This window comes from Triticum dicoccoides, chromosome 3B, assembly GCF_002162155.2.
Source record: "Triticum dicoccoides isolate Atlit2015 ecotype Zavitan chromosome 3B, WEW_v2.0, whole genome shotgun sequence".
NCBI classification, from domain to species: domain Eukaryota; kingdom Viridiplantae; phylum Streptophyta; class Magnoliopsida; order Poales; family Poaceae; genus Triticum; species Triticum dicoccoides.
This window is the reverse complement of record NC_041385.1, coordinates 606,245,659-606,266,309: the sequence shown is the minus strand read 5'-3', so window position 1 is coordinate 606,266,309 and position 20,651 is coordinate 606,245,659. Positions and strand designations below refer to the sequence as shown.

General features: G+C 46.3%; 1 protein-coding gene across 3 annotated transcripts in view; it reads left to right on the top strand.

Annotated features, from left to right (window-relative positions):
- LOC119277395 (probable LRR receptor-like serine/threonine-protein kinase At1g06840) overlaps positions 1-20,651 on the top strand; it is a 31,551-nt gene that overhangs the window by 3,454 nt on the left and 7,446 nt on the right. Inside the window, exons 2-9 of one of the 3 annotated variants that reach the window (XM_037558676.1) lie at positions 726-878; positions 1,292-1,439; positions 2,057-2,128; positions 2,595-2,666; positions 3,312-3,455; positions 3,548-3,619; positions 3,724-3,795; positions 4,162-4,236. In XM_037558676.1, coding sequence (XP_037414573.1) covers positions 779-878; positions 1,292-1,439; positions 2,057-2,128; positions 2,595-2,666; positions 3,312-3,455; positions 3,548-3,619; positions 3,724-3,795; positions 4,162-4,236 — 755 coding nt within the window. In that variant the 5' untranslated portion in view covers positions 726-778. Of the gene's footprint in view, positions 1-725; positions 879-1,291; positions 1,440-2,056; positions 2,129-2,594; positions 2,667-3,311; positions 3,456-3,547; positions 3,620-3,723; positions 3,796-4,161; positions 4,237-20,651 lie in introns of those variants that run through there. The other 2 variants (XM_037558677.1, XM_037558678.1) reach the window with 2 other exon arrangements.

The window sequence follows — 20,651 nt, the reverse complement described above, 5'->3', positions numbered from 1 at the left end:
GGACGCGCGCGGGGACGGAGGGAAGGCGCGGCCGGCCGCCCGCGGGGGCGGCGCGGTCGCGGACGAGAGAGAGGCAAATTCTATCTTAGCCCAACCATTCAAAAACTTGGACAGTTTTTGTAAGATGAAACTAATTCATTTGTGTTTCTTTCGGTGTGTTTGGTTCTCTAGCTAAACATGCCCGGCCAGGCAATAGGATTCTAGCTCACCCGAGGCATAGCTCATACAAGCAAGGCCACTTGTTTGGTTTATTTGCCTAGCCTCCACTAAACCACGATTACACGATTACAGCGGCAGTTACATGCTTAATATGCTTGTGTTCAATTCTTGCCGATGGAGGCAGAGCCAAATCGGCTCTCCTGTCCGGGCAAGGATTTTCTAGCTCACGCAGGCTAGTTTGCTAGGCAAAGCTAGCTTCTTTCTACTCCACCAAACAACTATCCTGGCTGGGCGAGGCTAGAGTAAGGTTTGCTTAAGATCCAAACACTTGTTACCAATTAGTCCTGGAGTTGTGGTTTTGTGTTACCTCAGCCCCAAAAGTTGTGTATTTGTGCAATTTCCTCTATACAGTTATACATCTTCCTTTCCATCAATGCATCGAGACGTAAGCTTTGCGTTTTCTTGGAATAAAAACCTTAGATGGCGGGAATAAGCACCTCCATTTTGGAGGCATCAATCTATTGAATGGTCCTAAGCATTTTTTTTATGCCTGTTTGCGATATCAGATTTTTAGCAATTGACACCGGTACCAAGTTGCTGCCGGTTCTCTTGTACAGACATGGCCAGATCTGGAGGGTCCCCGTATGCAGCAATCCTGCTTGTTCTGTGCATTTTCCAGGTGACAGACGTAAGGGGACAAAGCACTCACCCTATTGAAGGTAACCTCTAGTTAGTTGGAAGCTACCCTTTGGCTCCTGATTGTTCACTATCGGCTTATTGCACGCTACCTTATTGTACTAGATCCCATTTTCTTATTGCACGCTCTGCTTGTGCAGATTTTGTTAGATTTATTTGTTTGTATGTCTGGACATCTTCAAGAGTTCCACAAGTAATCGGTTTTCTCAGTTTTCTCAAGATGTGATGTATATTCAACAAGTAATCAGTTAATAATCATGGACTAATCAAAGTAGTCTCGCATTTCTTTGCGTAATCATCGGGGGGAGAAAGTAGTTTCGCATTAACACGCATGATATCCTATTAGTTAGTAACCTAGTGGATATAAGCAAATGCTACAGAGATAATATTTTAATATTATCCCTCTGAAGATTGAAATTGTCTCTCCTACATGCAGCAAATGCTCTCAATGCTATCAAAGCCAGGTTAATTGATCCTATAAACAACCTTAAGAAATGGAATAGAGGAGATCCATGCACATCAAACTGGACAGGAGTCATCTGCCACAAGATACCCAGTGATACATATCTTCATGTAACAGAGTTGTATGATTAACACACCATCCTTATTTAAATAAAATTTCCCTTTTTCCCATTCCCATTCATGTTAATGGTTAGCTGCGATGTTTTTTTCTTGTGTAACAGTGAACCCTTTGCTGAAGCAATTAATATTGCAAGTTGCAACAAACTTCTGCTCACAGATAATGGCAACAGCCATAAAAGCCTAAAAAGAGCTACCAAGTTAAATTATAACTGAAATAGCTAGAGATCTTCCACATCTCCAATTTTCTTTTAAGGACATATCCATGGATTTCATATAAGTTTCTCCCATATTTTGTTGGACCAAAGGCTATAAAAGTCAAACTTTATTACTGAAACCTTATAAAGTCATTAAATCCCCCTCACACCCCTATTTAACATTGTTTTTAGCATTATCTGTACTGTACTGTACTCCTCTTGTTTACTGTTTCAGACCATGTTTGCAGTCCCTGGTCAAAATAATGGCCATTGGCTGATGCTTTTGTTGCTTACTCTATTTTGTGTCTTCAAATCTGTTTGTTATTCATTTAACTACCATTTCTGTATAATGCATAATATGTTGATCGGTTACCAATTACCATGTCCTGTTCCGCTTAATAATGCATACTTTTTGCCCCACGCAGGGAGTTGTTTAAGATGAATCTTTCTGGAACTTTGGCACCGGAGATTGGTCTCCTGTCTCAGCTGAGAAACTTGTAAGTGTAGTATAACTCTATTATCAGTTAAAGTTGCTAACCACTCCCTTCGTTCATAAATGCGAGATGTTCTAACTTTTTCTGAATCGAATGTATATAGACACATTTTAGTGTGTTTGTTCACTCATTTTAGCCCGTTTATAGTTCATACTTAAATATTCAAAACACCTTATATTTGTGAACAGAGAGAGTAAATTCAGTGCTTTCAAGTGGTTCTTCAATATTACCTAAAAAAAGTGTTTTTGTTTCAACATTGCACTTCATGTTTTCTTGTTAAAAGGGAACCACTTCATGTTTTAGATGTAAAGTGGATTTTCATTAAGGCCCAGATTATCTGACAAAATATATTTATGGAAATGACATAACCAGATTGTTCCATTTGAACTGTTTCTATCTTTATTCTGCATTGTGCCATAAGGTACCAAACGTATGTGAGCTAACTGCTATATTTCTCTATTTTTGGAAGGAATTTTATGTGGAACAATTTGACTGGTAACATCCCGAAAGAGATAGGCAATATCACAACACTCAATCTTATGTAAGTTCTCTTATCTAAGCTAACTTCCATACTCATTTGCCAGTGTGGACATGAACCCCTGCTACTGTTTGTCTTGCTAGGCCACATGTTGAAAATGGCAGAATATTTATATCATCCTTTTCTCCTTTTTGTTCTCCAAAACAAATAAAAGTCGATGTATCTGATTCAGCATTTGGGGTTCTTTTTCCTCATCTTTTACGAAAAAGGGTTTCCCCCCGCTTTATATTTAAAAGGGGTTAGCATTTGTCTTTTGTCTCATCTTTTTAATGTTAGACAACACAATGGGTCAATTCTATTTTCTGTTGTTTATCTAAAACGTGAAGTAAATGGGCTTAAACAACATGGCTTTGGATGTACAAAACTTTCAAATGCATATTTTCTCTCAAATATATATGTACATAACTTCCTAGCCAGTTTTGTATATATCTGATTTTTACCTCATCTTAATTAGTTTAGCACATCTTTGAACAATTTTTCATCTTGTGGCAATATTTGGTGTGGATTTTTCCTCGTACCCTTCTACATTCCCTTTTGTCCAGACATAAATGTGTCACTATCTAGTATTTTCCTTCAATTCTACATGGAAGATGAGTACAATGTCTCTAGATACAAGTAAACATTCATAATAATCTTCATTTTCTGCAGAGCTTTGAATGGTAATCAACTATCTGGTTCCCTACCAGATGAGATTGGCTATCTCAAGAACTTAAACAGATTGCAAATCGACCAAAATCAAATATCTGGACCCATACCTAAGTCGTTTGCTAATTTAACAAGCATAAAGCATCTGTAAGTTTCAGGATCATAACCTTCTCACTTGCATTCGTACATTGCCTCTTATTTAAGCATCTTTCTAATATTGACTCTCTTTTTACCTTTAGTCACATGAACAATAATTCATTAAGTGGGCAAATTCCATCTGAGTTGTCCAGATTGCCTGAGCTCCTTCATCTGTAAGTGGACCCTGCTTTTATTTTGAGTTCTGAGTTTTTTCCCCGGTTATGCATTATGCAGTATCGGTTGTGTGTAAAATTGTTTCTTAATATTATCCGTGCAGGCTTGTGGATGCCAATAATTTGTCTGGACCTCTTCCTCCAAAATTAGCGGAGACGCGTAGTTTAAAAATCATGTAAGCATAATTTATATACCCAACGAGACTCTTATTTGACATAGGAATTAGGAAATTGCTATATTTCAGAATGTGTTCTGGTTTCTTTCAGAGAATATACATATCTAATGCTGGTAGCGTGATGATTATTTTAGTTTTGCTCGTCTGAGACGATTTAGTAATGCTACATTTTCAGGAGTATACTGTATGATATACCTTTACTGGTGTATTAAATATCACTTAAATCTAATTTGATTTTGCCTTTCTTGTGTTAGTAAACAATAACAAATATTTTCCACTCAGATTGTTTCTCTCATTTAAGATTAATTCTATAATGCTGTCAGATAACAACGTGCATTTCTTATATTTGTATCTTTCTACTTCTAGTCAGGCTGATAATAATAACTTCAGTGGAAATTCCATCCCTACTACATACAACAACATACCGACACTTTTAAAGCTGTGAGTACCAACACCTTCCTCCTTATCATCCTTCCCTTTGTTTTACACATGGTCAAACAAAGAGAGAAATTAGCATCTCTGGAAGTCTTGAAAAACTCCGAGAAGTCAACAAGTCAACAACTTGTATCTACCTCTCACAAAACTTCAACTCCAAAGGTTATTTACACATGGTCAAACAAAGAGAGAAATCATGCTGAGGATACTGGATAGTACTGAACTAAATACTATGCCGCGTATCTACTATTCGTAGCAGGATTTGTAATTTTCATTTCTTGATGTGGATAAATTAAATTTAAAAATCTGAAGCATGGTAGTTGTCTATTGTGTAAATGTTGTGGGTTTTTTTTTCAGTTTTTTCTGACTTGTAGACATGCTAATTTTTTTAGCATCATTTAGTTAAGAAGTTGTTTAGTTACAAGAGTTGTGCAATGCTATGGCAAACATATGCCAAGGCCTGTTAAGGGAATAAAAGACAGGCAACAGGTGGTGGAATGCACTCCGCTTGTGTGAAGCCACTGCTTGCATATCGTGGTTCTTCCCCTGGAAGACCCTCTCATATAGCAGCCAGATCAGGACGCACTGAGTCCACACCTCTAGAAACCTCTATAATTCTAAATTTTAAGTTATATAGGCTATTTTGTTTTTACTGAAAAAGGCTTTCGCCCCGCTTTATAAATAAAGCAACCACCAAGCACAAAGTATCAAGGTCACAACAACACAACACACACACTCACTCAAAGCCATCGCAGGCACCGTCCAACACAAACACACAGACAAAGAGACCCAAGTTTCGCTGTGGGCACAGCACAACAAGCCCAACACAAGCACACGACGAGACAACAGAAAAACGGCAAGGCGGTGGTGATGGCGATGGCGACGAAGATCTAATCTGGTTCCGGAGGTGGTGGGGGAAGCGGTGGAGCCATCCGGAGAGCCATCGCGCGAAGCTGGGTGATGGAGGTGATGGTGTCTCTCTCCCTGGGGCGGCTAACCGACCGCCAAAGCTGCAAGTAACCAGACCATTTGAACAAAGCGTCAGTAGCACGACGAAGAGGGATGCGCTGAATCACGAGTTTATTCCTAACAGTCCACAGCGTCCAGGCCAGCACCCCAATGGCCAGCCACCTAATGTGGCGCACTGCGGGTGGGATTGCCTGGAGTTCGGCGAAGAGAGCGGGGAAGTTGTTGTGGTCCCAGCTTCCACCCTCTATCCCGCGGAAACAGCTCCATAGGAACTGTGCGGACACGCAGGTGAAGAAGATATGATTCGAATCCTCTTCCGGCCCGCAGAGCGGGCATCGCCCATCACCCGGACCATTGCGCTTCAGAACCTCGACGCCAGACGGGAGGCGGCCGCGGATCTATTGCCACAAGAAAATCCTAATCTTCAGGGGAAGGCGAATCTCCCAGATGAAGGTGAGCGCCTCATGGCCAGGCGAGGGAGCAATGGCCTGGTATAGGGACTTGGTGGAGAATTGTCCAGAAGGCTCTAGACGCCATCTGGAGCTGTCATCCTCGGTCGTAAGATCAGGCGCGTGCAATGCAATGCAGTCAAGCAGCTCCTGCCAATCGGCGGTCTCAGCCAGACCAAAGGGCCTCCGGAACGCGAGCTGCCCTAAGTCAATAAGGGCTGCCGCGACCGAAATCTGAGGGGCCACCGCAATGGAGAATAGGTCGGGAAAGCGGGCCGCAAGGGGCAAGTCGCCAGACCATCTGTCGAACCAGAACAAGGTGGCGGTGTCTGATCCGACCTCTATCGAGGTCCCAATCCGGAGGACAGGGAGGAGCTGGATGACGGATTGCCAGAACTGGGATCCCCTAGACCGCTGGCAGAAAGCGAGAGGCTGGCCACGGAGGTATTTCTGCTGAATGATGCGGAGCCACAGGCCACCATCTCCGTTGGCAATCCGCCAAAGCCACCGAGTCAGGAGGGCAATGTTCATGCGTTTGGAAGACATGATCCCGAGGCCGCCCTGGTCGCGAGGCTTGCAGATTTCTGACCACCTAACCATGTGGTACTTCTGCTTGTCTCCCTCACCGGCCCAGAAGAAACGGCCCTAAACAGTGGCGATCTCGTGATGAAGCGTCTCCGGAAGGCTGTAGAAGCTCATGATGAACAAGAGCAGGCTGGAGAGGGACGAGTTGATGAGCACCGTACGTGCTGCTTTGGAGAGCCACCAACCTTGCCAAGGCTCGATACGGTGCTGAAGCTTCCCCACCGTGGGGTGCAGTTCAGCCACCGTGAGCCTAGAATCACTAATGGGTATCCCCAGATAAGTCGTGGGGAAGCTCCTAAGATGGCAGTTAAGCCGATCCGCTATACTCTGGCGCTCGTCTTGGGAGTACCCCAAGACCATCACCTCGCTCTTGTCGAAGTTGACCTTGAGGTCAGACATCTGTTGGAAGCACAGCAGAAGGAACTTGAGGTTCAAAATATCACTCTCCGAGCCCTCCACCATGATGATGGTGTCATTCGCATATTGGAGAAGGGAGATCCCGTGCTCCCCAACAAGATGCGGGACTGTCCCCTTAATGTGGCCCGCCGCCTTGGCCTTATCCAAGATGGCGGCTAGGGCGTCGACCACCATGTTGAACAGGAACGGGGAGAAGGGGTCGCCCTGGCGCACCCCACAGAAGGTGGGGAAGAAAGGGTCGATCTCCCCATTAATGTTCACCACGGTTCGGCCTGAGGAAACCATCTGCATCACCCTAGTCACCCGCTGATCATCGAAGCCCTTCCGGAGAAGACATTCCCGAAGGAAGGACCAGCTAACCGTGTCATATGCCTTGTGGAAGTCTAGTTTCAAGAAGACTGCCTTGAGGTGTTTGGAGTGAACCTCATGGAGTGCTTCGTGAAACACCAGGACTCCGTCAAGGATATAACGGCCCTGGATGAAGGCTGACTGATCCGGGTGAGTGATCCGGTCGGCAATAGGGGCCACCCTAATGGCATACCCCTTTGCGAGGATGCGGAAGATGACGTTAATCACCGTAATCGGGCGGAATTGGCGGATCTCTGAGGCCCCCTTCACTTTGGGGATGAGGGTGATTACACCAAAGTTGAGTCGGGCGAGGTCGATGGACCCGACCAAGAACTCGTCAAATAGTGCCATCACCTCAGGTTTGATCACCTCCCAGAAGGTCTGGAAGAACTTCACTGGGGGCCCATCTGGACCAGGAGCCGAGGATGGGTTCATGCTCTTAATAGCCTCCCAAACTTCCGCCTCAGAAAACGGTGCCGTGAGGGCCTCGTTGTCCGCAGGTGAAACACAACTGTGGGCAGGCCAAATATCTTGTGCCAGGGCAAGACCTCCCCGAGGGGAAGCAGAGAATAGGTCTCTGTAGAAGTCGTCTACATGAGCCCGGATGTCCACGGGGCTCTGCAGGAGGGACTCTCCGTCCCAAAGAAGGGGGATGGAGTTCCGGCGTCAGCTGCCGTTCGCAATGGCCTGGAAGTAGGCGGTATTGGCGTCCCCTTTAAGGACCCAATTCTGAGTACCTCGCAGATGCCAGTAGGCCTCCTCGTCGGAGTAGGTGACCGTGAGCTGGTCTTCCAAATCATATCTAAGCATCCACTCGTCAGCCAAGAGGCCAGCGGCATCAGCCCGAAGGTCGAGCGCCTGGATGTCATGAAGGAGAGCTTTTTTACGCTCCTGGATGTCGCGGCCTACGTTTGCGCCCCAGCCCTTCATGAATTGCCGTGACCGCTTGGCGCAGAAGTACCAGTCATCCACGGCCGAAAGGGATCGATGGGGGGCCTCACGCGCCCCGCACCATCGCGTTCCCACCACGGCAGAAAACCCAGGCTGGCGCAACCAGAAGGTCTCGAAACGAAATCGGGGCAGAAGGGGAGGACACTCATTCTCTGAAGAGAGGAGAAGAGGGGCGTGATCTGAGCCAATCTGTGTAATCGCCCAAAGCGAAGCTAGGGGCAACGAATGTCCCACTCAGGGGAAGCAAGGACCCTATCGAGAACGGAGCGAGTCGGCTTAACCTGTCGGTTTATCCAAGTGAACCTGGCCCTGACACGATTGAGCTCGCGAAGCCCCATGTCCGCAATGCAGTCATTGAACATCTGCATCCGCGGGAAATTCACCAAGTTATTACTCTTGTCTTCTTCCGACCGAATGAGGTTGAAATCACCTCCCACCACTACCGGGAGCTGCGCGGCTGCTACCTTCCTACTGAGCTCAGCGAGGAAGGCCTCCTATTGGTGGTGGTCGGCCGGCCCATAGACCGCAAAATTTTCCCATTTAAAGTTCAGTGCGCGCTCGAAGATCTCCATGCTCACGAAGAACTCGCCCCGATCCATGCTGCCTACCTCAAAGGTGGCATCCTTTACCCCTAGGAGGATGCCACCCGAGTGGCCCGCACTCCCACTAGAAGGGAGCCAGTGCCAAGCAAATAGGTCGGAGCTCAAGTGCTCAAGCTTCGACAGGGAGAATTCCGTGCGCATGGTTTCTTGAATGGCCACAATGTCGATTTGCTCATTTCGCATGTATTCGATTAGTTGGCGGCGTCAGCCATCTTGACTGAAACCGCGGATGTTCCAGAAGAGGGTCCGCATCACTCATCCATCGTGATGGGGAACGTAGTAATTTCAAAAAATTTCCTACGCACACGCAAGATCATGGTGATGGCATAGCAACGAGAGGGGAGAGTGTTGTCCACGTACCCTCGTAGACCGTAAGCGGAAGCGTTAGCACAACGCGGTTGATGTAGTCGTACGTCTTCAAGATCCGACCGATCCAAGCACCGAACGTACGGCACCTCCGAGTTCAGCACACGTTCAGCTCGATGACGATCCCCGGGCTCCGATCCAGCAAAGCTTCGGGGATGAGTTCTGTCAGCACGACGGCGTGGTGACGATGATGATGTTCTACCGGCGCAGGGCTTCGCCTAAGCTTCACGACAATATGACCGAGGTGGAATATGGTGGAGGGGGGCACCGCACACGGCTAAGGAACGATCCGTAGATCAACTTGTGTGTCTATGGGTGCCCCCCCCCCCCGCCCCCGTATATAAAGGAGCCAGGGGGGAGGAGGCGGCTGGCCAAGGAGGGCGCGCCAAGGGGGGAGTCCTACTCCCACCGGGAGTAGGACTCCCTTCTTTCCTAGTTGGAATAGGAGAAGGGGGGAAAGAGGAGGAAGAGGGGAAGGAAAGGGGGGGGGGCGCCGCCCCCCTTCCCTTGTCCTATTTGGACTAGGAAGGGGAGGGGCGTGCGGCCCCCTCCTGCCTCCTTCCCTCTTCTCCCTCGAGGCCCATGTAGGCCCAATAACCATCGGGGGGGTTCCGGTAACCTCCCGGTGCTCCGGTAAAATGCCGATTTCACCCGGAACGATTCCAATGTCCAAATATAGGCTTCCAATATATCAATGTTTATGTCTTGACCATTTCAAGACTCCTCGTTACGTCCGTGATCACATCCGGGACTCCGAACAAACTTCGGTACATCAAAACTTATAAACTCATAATAAAACTGTCATCGTAACGTTAAGCGTGCGGACCCTACGGGTTCGAGAACTATGTAGACATGACCTAGAACTATTCTCGGTCAATAACCAATAGCGGAACCTAGATGCTCATATTGGTTCCTACATATTCTACGAAGATCTTTATCGGTCAAACCGCATAACAACATACGTTGTTCCCTTTATCATCGGTATGTTACTTGCCCGAGATTCGATCGTCGGTATCCAATACCTAGTTCAATCTCGTTACCGGCAAGTCTCTTTACTCGTTACATAATGCATCATCCCGCAACTAACTCATTAGTCACATTGCTTGCAAGGCTTATAGTGATGTGCATTACCGAGAGGGCCTAGAGATACCTCTCCGACAATCGGAGTGACAAAACCTAATCTCGAAATACGCCAACCCAACATGTACCTTTGGAGACACCTGTAGTACTCCTTTATAATCACCCAGTTACGTTGTGACGTTTGGTAGCACCCAAAGTGTTCCTCCGGTAAACGGGAGTTGCATAATCTCATAGTTACAGGAACATGTATAAGTCATGAAGAAAGCAATAGCAACATACTAAACGATCAAGTGCTAGGCTAACGGAATGGGTCATGTCAATCACATCATTCTCCTAATGATGTGATCCCGTTAATCAAATGACAACACATGTCTATGGTTAGGAAACATAACCATCTTTGATCAACAAGCTAGTCAAGTAGAGGCATACTAGTGACACTATGTTTGTCTATGTATTCACACATGTATTATGTTTCCGGTTAATACAATTCTAGCATGAATAATAAACATTTATCATGATATAAGGAAATAAATAATAACTTTATTATTGCCTCTAGGGCATATTTCCTTCAGTCTCCCACTTGCACTAGAGTCAATAATCTAGTTCACATCACCATGTGATTTAACACCAATATTCACATCTGTATGTGATTAATACCCATAGTTCACATCTTCATGTGACCAAAAACCCAAAGGGTTTACTAGAGTCAATAATCTAGTTCACATTGCTATGTGATTAACACCCAAAGAGTACAAAGGTATGATCATGTTTTGCTCGTGAGAGAAGCTTAGTCAACGGTTCTGTCACATTCAGAGCCGCATGTATTTTGCAAATATTCTATGTCTACAATGCTCTGCACGGAGCTACTATAGCTAATTGCTCCCACTTTCAATATGTATCCAGATTGAGACTTATAGTCATCTGGATCGGTGTAAAAGCTTGCACTATTGTAACTCTTTACGACGGGCTCTTTTATCACCTCCATAATCGAGAAATATTTCTTTAGTCCTCTCTAAGGATATTCTTGACCGCTGTCCAGTGATCTACTATTAGATCAAAATTGTATTCCTTTGCCAAACTCAGAGCAAGGTATACAATAGGTCTGGTTCACAGCATAGCATACTTTATAGAACCTATGACTGAGGCATAGGGAATGACTTTTCATTCTCTTTCTATTTTCTGAAATGGTCGGGTCTTGAGTCTTACTCAACTTCACACCTTGTAACACAGGCAAGAACTCCTTCTTTGACTGTTCCATTTTAAACTATTTCAAAAATTTATCAAGGTATGTACTCATTGGAAAATCTTATCAAGCGTCTTGATCTATCTATATAGATCTTGATGCTCAATGTGTAAGCAGCTTCACCGAGGTCTTGCTTTGAAAAACTCTTATTCAAGTATCCTTTCATGCTATCCAGAATTTCCATATCATTTCCAATTAACAATATGTCATCCACATATAATATTAGAAATGCTACAGAGCTCCCACTCACTTTCTTGTAAATACAGGCTTCTTCAAAAGTCTGTATAAAACCATATGCTTTGATCAACTCATCAAAGCATATATTCCAACTCCGAGATGCTTGCACCAGTCCATAGATGGATCGCTGGAGCTTGCACAATTTGTTAGCACTTTTAGGATTGACAAAACCTTCTGGTTGCATCATATACAACTCTTCTTTAGGAAAACCATTAAAGAATGCAGTTTTGTTTATCCATTTGCCAGATTTCATAAAATGCGGCAATTGCTAACATGATTCAGACAGACTTAAGCATAGATACGAGTGAAAAACTCTCATCGTATTCAACACCTTGAACTTGTCGAAAACCTTTTGCGACAATTCTAGCTTTGTAGACAGTAACACTATCAGCGTCCGTCTTCCTCTTGAAGATCCATTTAATCTCAATGTCTCGCCGATCATTGGACAAGTTAATCAAAGTCCATACTTTGTTTTCATACATGGATCTTATCTCAGATCTCATGGCCTCAAGCCATTTTGCGGAATCTGGGCTCACCATCGCTTCTTCATAGTTCGTAGGTTCGTCATGGTCTAGTAACATAACTTCCAGAACAGGATTACCTTACCACTTTGGTGCGGATCTTACTCTGTAAGACCTACGAGGTTCTGTAGTAACTTAATCTGAAGTTTCATGATCATCATCATTAACTTCCTCACTAATTGGTGTAGTAGTCACAGGAACAGATTTCTGTGATGAACTAATTTCCAATAAGGGAGCAGGTACAGTTACCTCATCAAGTTCTACTTTCCTCCCACTCACTTCTTTCGAGAGAAACTTCTTCTCTAGAAAGGATCCATTTTTGGCAATGAATGTTTTGCCTTCAGATCTGTGATAGAAGGTGTACCCAACAGTTTCCTTTGGGTATTCTATGAAGACGCACTTCTCCGATTTGGGTTTGAGCTTATCAGGATGAAACTTTTTCATATAAGCATCGTAGCCCTAAACGGCAACTTGGGTTTCTTGCTAAACCACAGTTCATATAGTGTCGTCTCAACGGATTTAGATGGTGCCCTTTTAATGTGAATGCAGCTGTCTCTAATGCATAACCCCAAAACGATAATGGTAAATCAATAAGAGACATCATAGATCGCACCATATCAAATAAAGTGCGGTTACGACGTTCGGACACACCATAACGTTGTGGTGTTCCAGGTGGCGTGAGCTGTGAAACTATTCCACATTGTTTTAATTGAAGACCAAACTTGTAACTCAAATATTTGTCTCCGCGATCAGATCGCAGAAACTTTATTTTCTTGTTACGATGATTTTTCCACTTCACTCTGAAATTCTTTGAACCTTTCAACTATTTCAGACTTATGTTTCATCAAGTAGATATACCCATATCTGCTCAAATCATCTTGTGAAGGTCAGAAAATAACGATACTTGCCACGAGCATCAACACTCATTGGATCGCATACATCGGTATGTATTATTTCCAATAAGTCAGTAGCTTGTTCCATTGTTCCGGAGAACGGAGTTTTAGTCATCTTGCCCAAAAGGCACGGTTCGCAAGCATCAAATAATTCATAACCAAGTGATTCCGAAAATCCATCTTTTATGGAGTTTCTTCATGCGCTTTACACCAATATGACCTAAACGGCAGTGCCACAAATAAGTTGCACTATCATTATTAACTTTACATCTTTTGGTTTCAATATTATGAATATGTGTATCACACGATCGAGATCCAACAAACCATTTTCATTGGGTGTATGATCATAGAAGGTTTTATTCATGTAAACAGAACAATAATTATTCTCTAACTTACATGAATAACCGTATTGCAATAAACATGATCAAATCATATTCATGCTCAACGCAAACGCCAAATAACATTTATTTAGGTTCAACACTAATCCCGAAAGTATAGGGAGTGTGCGATGATGATCATATCAATCTTGGAACTACTTCCAACATTCATCGTCACCTCACCCTCAACTAGTTTCTATTTATTCTGCAACTCCCGTTTCGAGTTACTACTCTTAGCAACTGAACTAGTATCAAATACCAAGGGGTTGCTATAAACACTAGTGAAGTACACATCAATAGCATGCATATCAAATATACCTATGTTCATTTTGCCATCCTTCTTATCCGCCAAATACTTAGGGTAGTTCCACTTCCAGTGACCAGTCCGTTTGCAGTAGAATCACTTAGTCTTAGGCTTAGGTCCAGACTTGGGCTTCTTCACTTGAGCAGCAACTTGCTTGCTGTTCTTCTTGAAGTTCCCCTTCTTCCCTTTGCCCTTTTTCTTGAAACTAGTGATCTTGTCCACCATCAACACTTTGATGTTTTTCTTTGATTTCTTCCTTCGCCGATTTTTGCATCGCGAAGAGCTTGGGAATTGTTTTCGTCATCCCTTGCATACTATAGTTCATCACGAAGTTCTAGTAACTTAGTGATGGTGACTAGAGAATTCTGTCAATCACTATCTTATCTGAAAGATTAACTCCCACTTGATTCAAGCGATTGAAGTACCCAGACAATCTGAGCACATGCTCACTAGTTGAGCGATTCTCCTCCATCTTTTAGCCATAGAACTTGTTGGAGACTTCATATCTCTCAACTCGGGTATTTGCTTGAAATATTAACTTCAACTCCTGGAACATCTCATATGGTCCATGACATTCAAAACGTCTTTGAAGTCCCGATTCTAAGCCGTTAAGCATGGTGCACTAAACTATCAAGTAGTCATCATATTGAGCTAGCCAAACGTTCATAACGTCTGCATCTGCTCCTGCAATAGGTTTGTCACCTAGCGGTGCATCAAGGACATAATTCTTCTGCGCAGCAATGAGGATAAACCTCAGATCACGGATCCAATCCGCATGCTACTAACATTTTTCAACACAATTTTCTCTAGGAACATATCAAAATAAACATATGAGAGCAACAACGCAAGCTATTGATCTACAACATAATTTGCAAAATACTACTAGGACTAAGTTCATGATAAATTTAAGTTCAATTAATCATATTACTTAAGAACTCCCACTTAGACAGACATCTCTCTAGTCATCTAAGTGATCACGTGATCCAAATCAACTAAACCATGTCCGATCATCACGTGAGATGGAGTAGTTTCAATGGTGAACATCACTATGTTGATCATATCTACTATATGATTCACGCTCGACCTTTCGGTCTCCGTGTTCCGAGGCCATATCTGTATATGCTAGGCTCGTCAAGTATGACCTGAGTATTCCGCGTGTGCAACTGTTTTGCACCCGTTGTATTTGAACGTAGAGCCTATCACACCCGATCATCACGTGGTGTCTCAGCACGAAGAACTTTCGCAGCGGTGCATACTCAAGGAGAACACTTCTTGATTATTAGTGAGAGATCATCTTAAAATGCTACCGTCAATCAAAGCAAGATAAGATGCATAAAGGATAAACATCATGCAATCAATATAAGTGATATGATATGGCCATCATCATCTTGTGCTTGTGATCTCCATCTTCGAAGCACCGTCGTGATCACCATCATCACCGGCGCGACACCTTGATCTTCATTGTAGCATCGTTGTCGTTACGCCATCTATTGCTTCTACGACTATCGCTACCGCTTAGAGATAAAGTAAAGCAATTACAGGGCGTTTGCATTTCATACAATAAAGCGACAACCATATGGCTCCTGCCAGTTGCCGATAACTTCGGTTACAAAACATGATCATCTCATACAATAAAATAAAGCATCACGTCTTGACCATATCACATGACAACATGCCCTGGAAAAACAAGTTAGACGTCCTCTACTTTGTTGTTGCAAATTTTACGTGGCTACTACAGGCTTTAGCAAGAACCGTTCTTACCTACGCATAAAAACCACAACGATAGTTCGTCAAGTTGGTGCTGTTTTAACCTTCGCAAGGACCGGGCGTAGCCACACTCGATTCAGCTAAAGTGAGAGAGACAGACACCCGCCAGCCACCTTTAAGCACGAGTGCTCGCAACAGTGAAACCAGTCTCGCGTAAGCGTACGCGTAATGTCGGTCCGGGCGGCTTCATCTCACAATACCGCTGAACCAAAGTATGACATGCTGGTAAGCAGTATGACTTGTATCGCCCACAACTCACTTGTGTTCTACTCGTGCATATAACATCAACGCATAAACCCTGGCCCTGATACCACTGATGGGGAACGTAGTAATTTCAAAAAATTTCCTACGCACACGCAAGATCATGGTGATGGCATAGCAACGAGAGGGGAGAGTGTTGTCCACGTACCCTCGTAGACCGTAAGCGGAAGCGTTAGCACAACACGGTTGATGTAGTCGTACGTCTTCACGATCCGACCGATCCAAGCACCGAACGTACGGCACCTCCGAGTTCAGCACACGTTCAGCTCGATGACGATCCCCGGGCTCCGATCCAGCAAAGCTTCGGGGATGAGTTCCGTTAGCACGACGGCGTGGTGACGATGATGATGTTCTACCGGCGCAGGGCTTCGCCTAAGCTTCGCGATGATATGACCGAGGTGGAATATGGTGGAGGGGGGCACCGCACATGGCTAAGGAACGATCCGTAGATCAACTTGTGTGTCTATGGGTGCCCCCCTGCCCCCGTATATAAAGGAGCCAGGGGGGAGGAGGCGGCTAGCCAAGGAGGGCGCGCCAAGGGGGGAGTCCTACTCCCACCGGGAGTAGGACTCCCTTCTTTCCTAGTTGGAATAGGAGAAGGGGGGAAAGAGGAGGAAGAGGGGAAGGAAAGGGGGGGCGCCGCCCCCCTTCCCTTGTCCTATTCGGACTAGGAAGGGGAGGGGCGCGTGGCCCCCTCTTGCCTCCTTCCCTCTTCTCCCTCGAGGCCCATGTAGGCCCAATAACCCCCGGGGGGTTCCGGTAACCTCCCGGTGCTCCGGTAAAATGCCGATTTCACCCGGAACGATTCCGATGTCCAAATATAGGCTTCCAATATATCAATCTTTATGTCTCGACCATTTCAAGACTCCTCGTTACGTCCGTGATCACATCCGGGACTCCGAACAAACTTCGGTACATCAAAACTTATAAACTCATAATAAAACTGTCATCGTAACGTTAAGCGTGCGGACCCTACGGGTTCTAGAACTATGTAGACATGACCTAGAACTATTCTCGGTCAATAACCAATAGCGGAACCTGGATGCTCATATTGGTTCCTACATATTCTACGAAGATCTTTATCGGTCAAACCGCATAACAACATACGCTGTTCCCTTTGTCATCGGTATGTTACTTGCCCGAGATTCGATCGTCGGTATCCAATACCTAGTTCAATCTCGTTACCGGCAAGTCTCTTTACTCGTTACATAATGCATCATCTCGCAACTAACTCATTAGTCACATTGCTTGCAAGGCTTATAGTGATGTGAGTTACCGAGAGGCCCAGAGATACCTCTCCGACAATCGGAGTGACAAAACCTAATCTCGAAATACGCCAACCCAACATGTACCTTTGGAGACACCTGTAGTACTCCTTTATAATCACCCAGTTACGTTGTGACGTTTGGTAGCACCCAAAGTGTTCCTCCGGTAAACGGGAGTTGCATAATCTCATAGTTACAGGAACATGTATAAGTCATGAAGAAAGCAATAGCAACATACTAAACGATCAAGTGCTAGGCTAACGGAATGGGTCATGTCAATCACATCATTCTCCTAATGATGTGATCCCGTTAATCAAATGACAACACATGTCTATGGTTAGGAAACATAACCATCTTTGATCAACAAGCTAGTCAAGTAGAGGCATACTAGTGACACTATGTTTGTCTATGTATTCACACATGTATTATGTTTCCGGTTAATACAATTCTATCATGAATAATAAACATTTATCATGATATAAGGAAATAAATAATAACTTTATTATTGCCTCTAGGGCATATTTCCTTCACATCGGGGGGCTGCTTGACCCCAAGACACGAGAGGCGCTCTAGGCGCGGAGGGCAGCGGTGCGAGAGCGAGTGCGGCCGCGGATCTCAACTGGGGCGGCAGCCATGCGAGGCGGAGGGTTCGGGGCCGTCCCCGATGGGGCGCCCGACGTAGAGGGGTCGCGTGCATGGGCCTCTGCGAGGCGACCATCTAGGATTTCCCGTGCACTGGTAGCCTCAATTTGAACTAGCGGGGGGGGGGAACCTCTCCCCGAAACACAATTGCCGAGTCCGCTGCCACCTTCGCGAGGTGGCCAAGTGGAGCCGACTCCAAGGCCGAAAAGGAACGAGTACCTGAGGAGGCAGGAATGTGTGGTGTACCTGGCTCGAGGTTCCGGGCAACGGCCCTGATGTAAGGACCGAGAAGAGGTGTCTAGAGGGGGGGGGTGATTAGACACTAAGTGCCAAAGGTTGCAGTTTTTAATTTCTTTAAGTTTGAGTGGAGTTTTGGCACAAGTTTAACAATCACAATACATAACAAGCAAGCATGAAAAGAGTATATGAGCAGCGGAAAGTAAAGCATGCAACTTGCAAGAATGTAAAGAGATGGGATTGGAGTATGCAAACGCAATTGGAGACACATATGTTTTTGTCGTGGTTCCGATAGGTGGTGCTATCGTACATCCACGTTGATGGAGACTTCAACCCACAAAGGGTAACGGCTGCGCGAGTCCACGGAGGGCTCCACCCAAGAAGGGTCCACGAAGAAGCAACCTTGTCTATCCCACCATAGCCGTCACCCACGAAGGACTTGCCTCACTAGCGGTAGATCTTCATGAAGTAGGCGATCTCCTTGCGCTTACAAACTCCTTGGTTCAACTCCAGAATCTTGTCGGAGGCTCCCAAGTGACACCTAGCCAATCTAAGAGACACCACTCTCCAAGAAGTAACAAATGGTGTGTTGATGATGAACTCCTTGCTCTTGTGCTTCAAATGATAGTCTCCCCAACACTCAACTCTCTCTCACAGGATTTGGATTTGGTGGAAAGAAGATTTGAGTAGAAAGCAATTTGGGGAAGGCTAGAGATCAAGATTCATATGGTAGGATTGGAATATCTTGACCTCAACACAAGTGTAGGTGGTTCTCTCTCAGAAAATGTAAGTTGGAAGTGTAGGTTTGTTCTGATGGCTCTCTCCACGAATGAAGAGAAGGTGGAGGGGTATATATAGCCTCCACACAAATTCTAACCGTTACACACAACTTACCAATCTCGGTGGGATCGAATTGAGAAACTCGGTCAGACCGATTCAGTAAATCTAGTGACCGTTAGGATTTTCGGTGGGACCGACATGCAACTCGGTAGGATCGATATGGTTAGGGTTAGAGCATAAGTAATCTCGGTGAGACCGACTACACAAACTCGGTGAGACCGATTTTGGTAATAAGCTAACCAGAGAGTTGGTCAGGTAAACTCGGTGTGACCGATTCGCTCATCTCGGTGGGACCGAAACATTACGAAAAGGAAACAGAGAGTTTACATTGCAATCTCGGTAGGACCGATTACACAAACTCAGTGGGACCGATTTTGGTAATGGACATACACAGAGAGATTACAATCCCATCTCGCTGAGACCGAGATCCCTATCGGTGAGACCGGTTTGCCTAGGGTTTGTGGCAGTGGCTATGACATCTGAACTTGGTGGCACAGGATAGAAAGAATCGGTGGGGCCGAGTTTGACTTTTGGTTTAGGTCATATGTGGATGTGAGAAAGTAGTTGAGGGATTTTGAGCATATCACTAAGCACTTTGAGCAAGAACCTCATTAAGCAACACCTCATCCCTCCTTGATAGTATGGCTTTTCCTATAGACTCAATGTGATCTTGGATCACTAAAATATAAAATGTAGAGTCTTGAGCTTGGAGCTTTAGCCAATCCTTTGTCCTTAGCATCTTGAAGGGGTTCCACATCCTCTACTCCATGCCAGCGCCATCTCCAGGGCGGTATCCCCAGCAGAAGGGCCCGAGGGGGGCGGGTCCAGGGCCACCACGACCGCCCCCGGGATCACCGCCAAAGGCGCGGGAAGCATGGGCGCGGCCGAGCTGGGCGGGTCCGGGACGGCCCTAGAGGAGAGGTGGTGAAGACATCAAGGAGCGGACCGTCGGGGGAGCGAGGCGATGAAGCTGGGAAGACCTGAAGGCTGGCGTCCGAAGCGTAGAGACCGACATCGGGGGACGGAGGAGCGGCCGAGGAGTGGGAGCGTCTGGTCCCACCGCCACTCCTAGCAGCAGGAGCGGGAGGCTGGTCGTGAGGAGGACTGTCCTCGGAGTCATCGTCGTCCTCCTCCGAACTGGAGCAGCGTCCGTGGCGGGGGTCTCGGTCGCTGCGGCGATCCCCCTCACCATCCCCGTCTGGCCCTCTCCCCAAGAGGCTGTCGCCGGCGATGCGGGGGCGGCCAATGTGGTTGGGCGGCTCGGGGGAGATGCGCAGGTCAAAACCCTGATCGTTGAAGAACACCCGGATCATGGCGCGAAGCTTGGATGAGTCGAGGCATTTGACCTTGACGCGAACCTCCTCCTCCTTGCGGAGGGACAACTCGTCCACCACCACCACCTTGCCGAGGATGCAGGACATGCTCCGAATGACCCGCTCCGATCGAGCGATGTTGGGTAGGCCACCGATGAGGATCCAAGCCGTGTCCAAGACAGCCACCGCCAGGGGTCCCGCACCGGCACAGAGATGTCCACCACTAGCTTGTGGAGAGCTAGAGTGATGTCTCCGCTGCGGGTGCCGTAGCCGTGGCTGACAGCGTCGGGGAACACGATCGAGAACTGGCCTTCAGGCAGCATGGTGACCTTCCAATCCCAGGAGCAGTAGTAGAGATGGTTGAGCTCGGCCTCTATCATCTCCGGCGAAGCGACCCCATCCTTAACGGTGACAATCGCCATGAGCGATGGTGAGGGGAAGGGGATGTCAGGCACCTCGATGTGGAAGAAGCCGAGGCCCTCAATCCCATGCCCGAACATCACCAACTCCTCCGCCACCGAGCGGTCGGGGCAAAGGATCGCCGGGTGGTCAGGATCCGAGCAGAGGTAGCAGCCCTAGGGTCGAGTACATGCCACCTGGGAGTGGTTGGAGAGGCCGCAGTTGAAGCACTTGACGAGGTCGGAGATGCGCTCATCAGAGAGAAGCGCGGTCGTGGCAGATGTCGCCGGGTCCCAAGTAGAGCCAATGGTCAGGGCCGCGACATTGGGACGCCCCAAGCCCCGCTTCTTCTTGC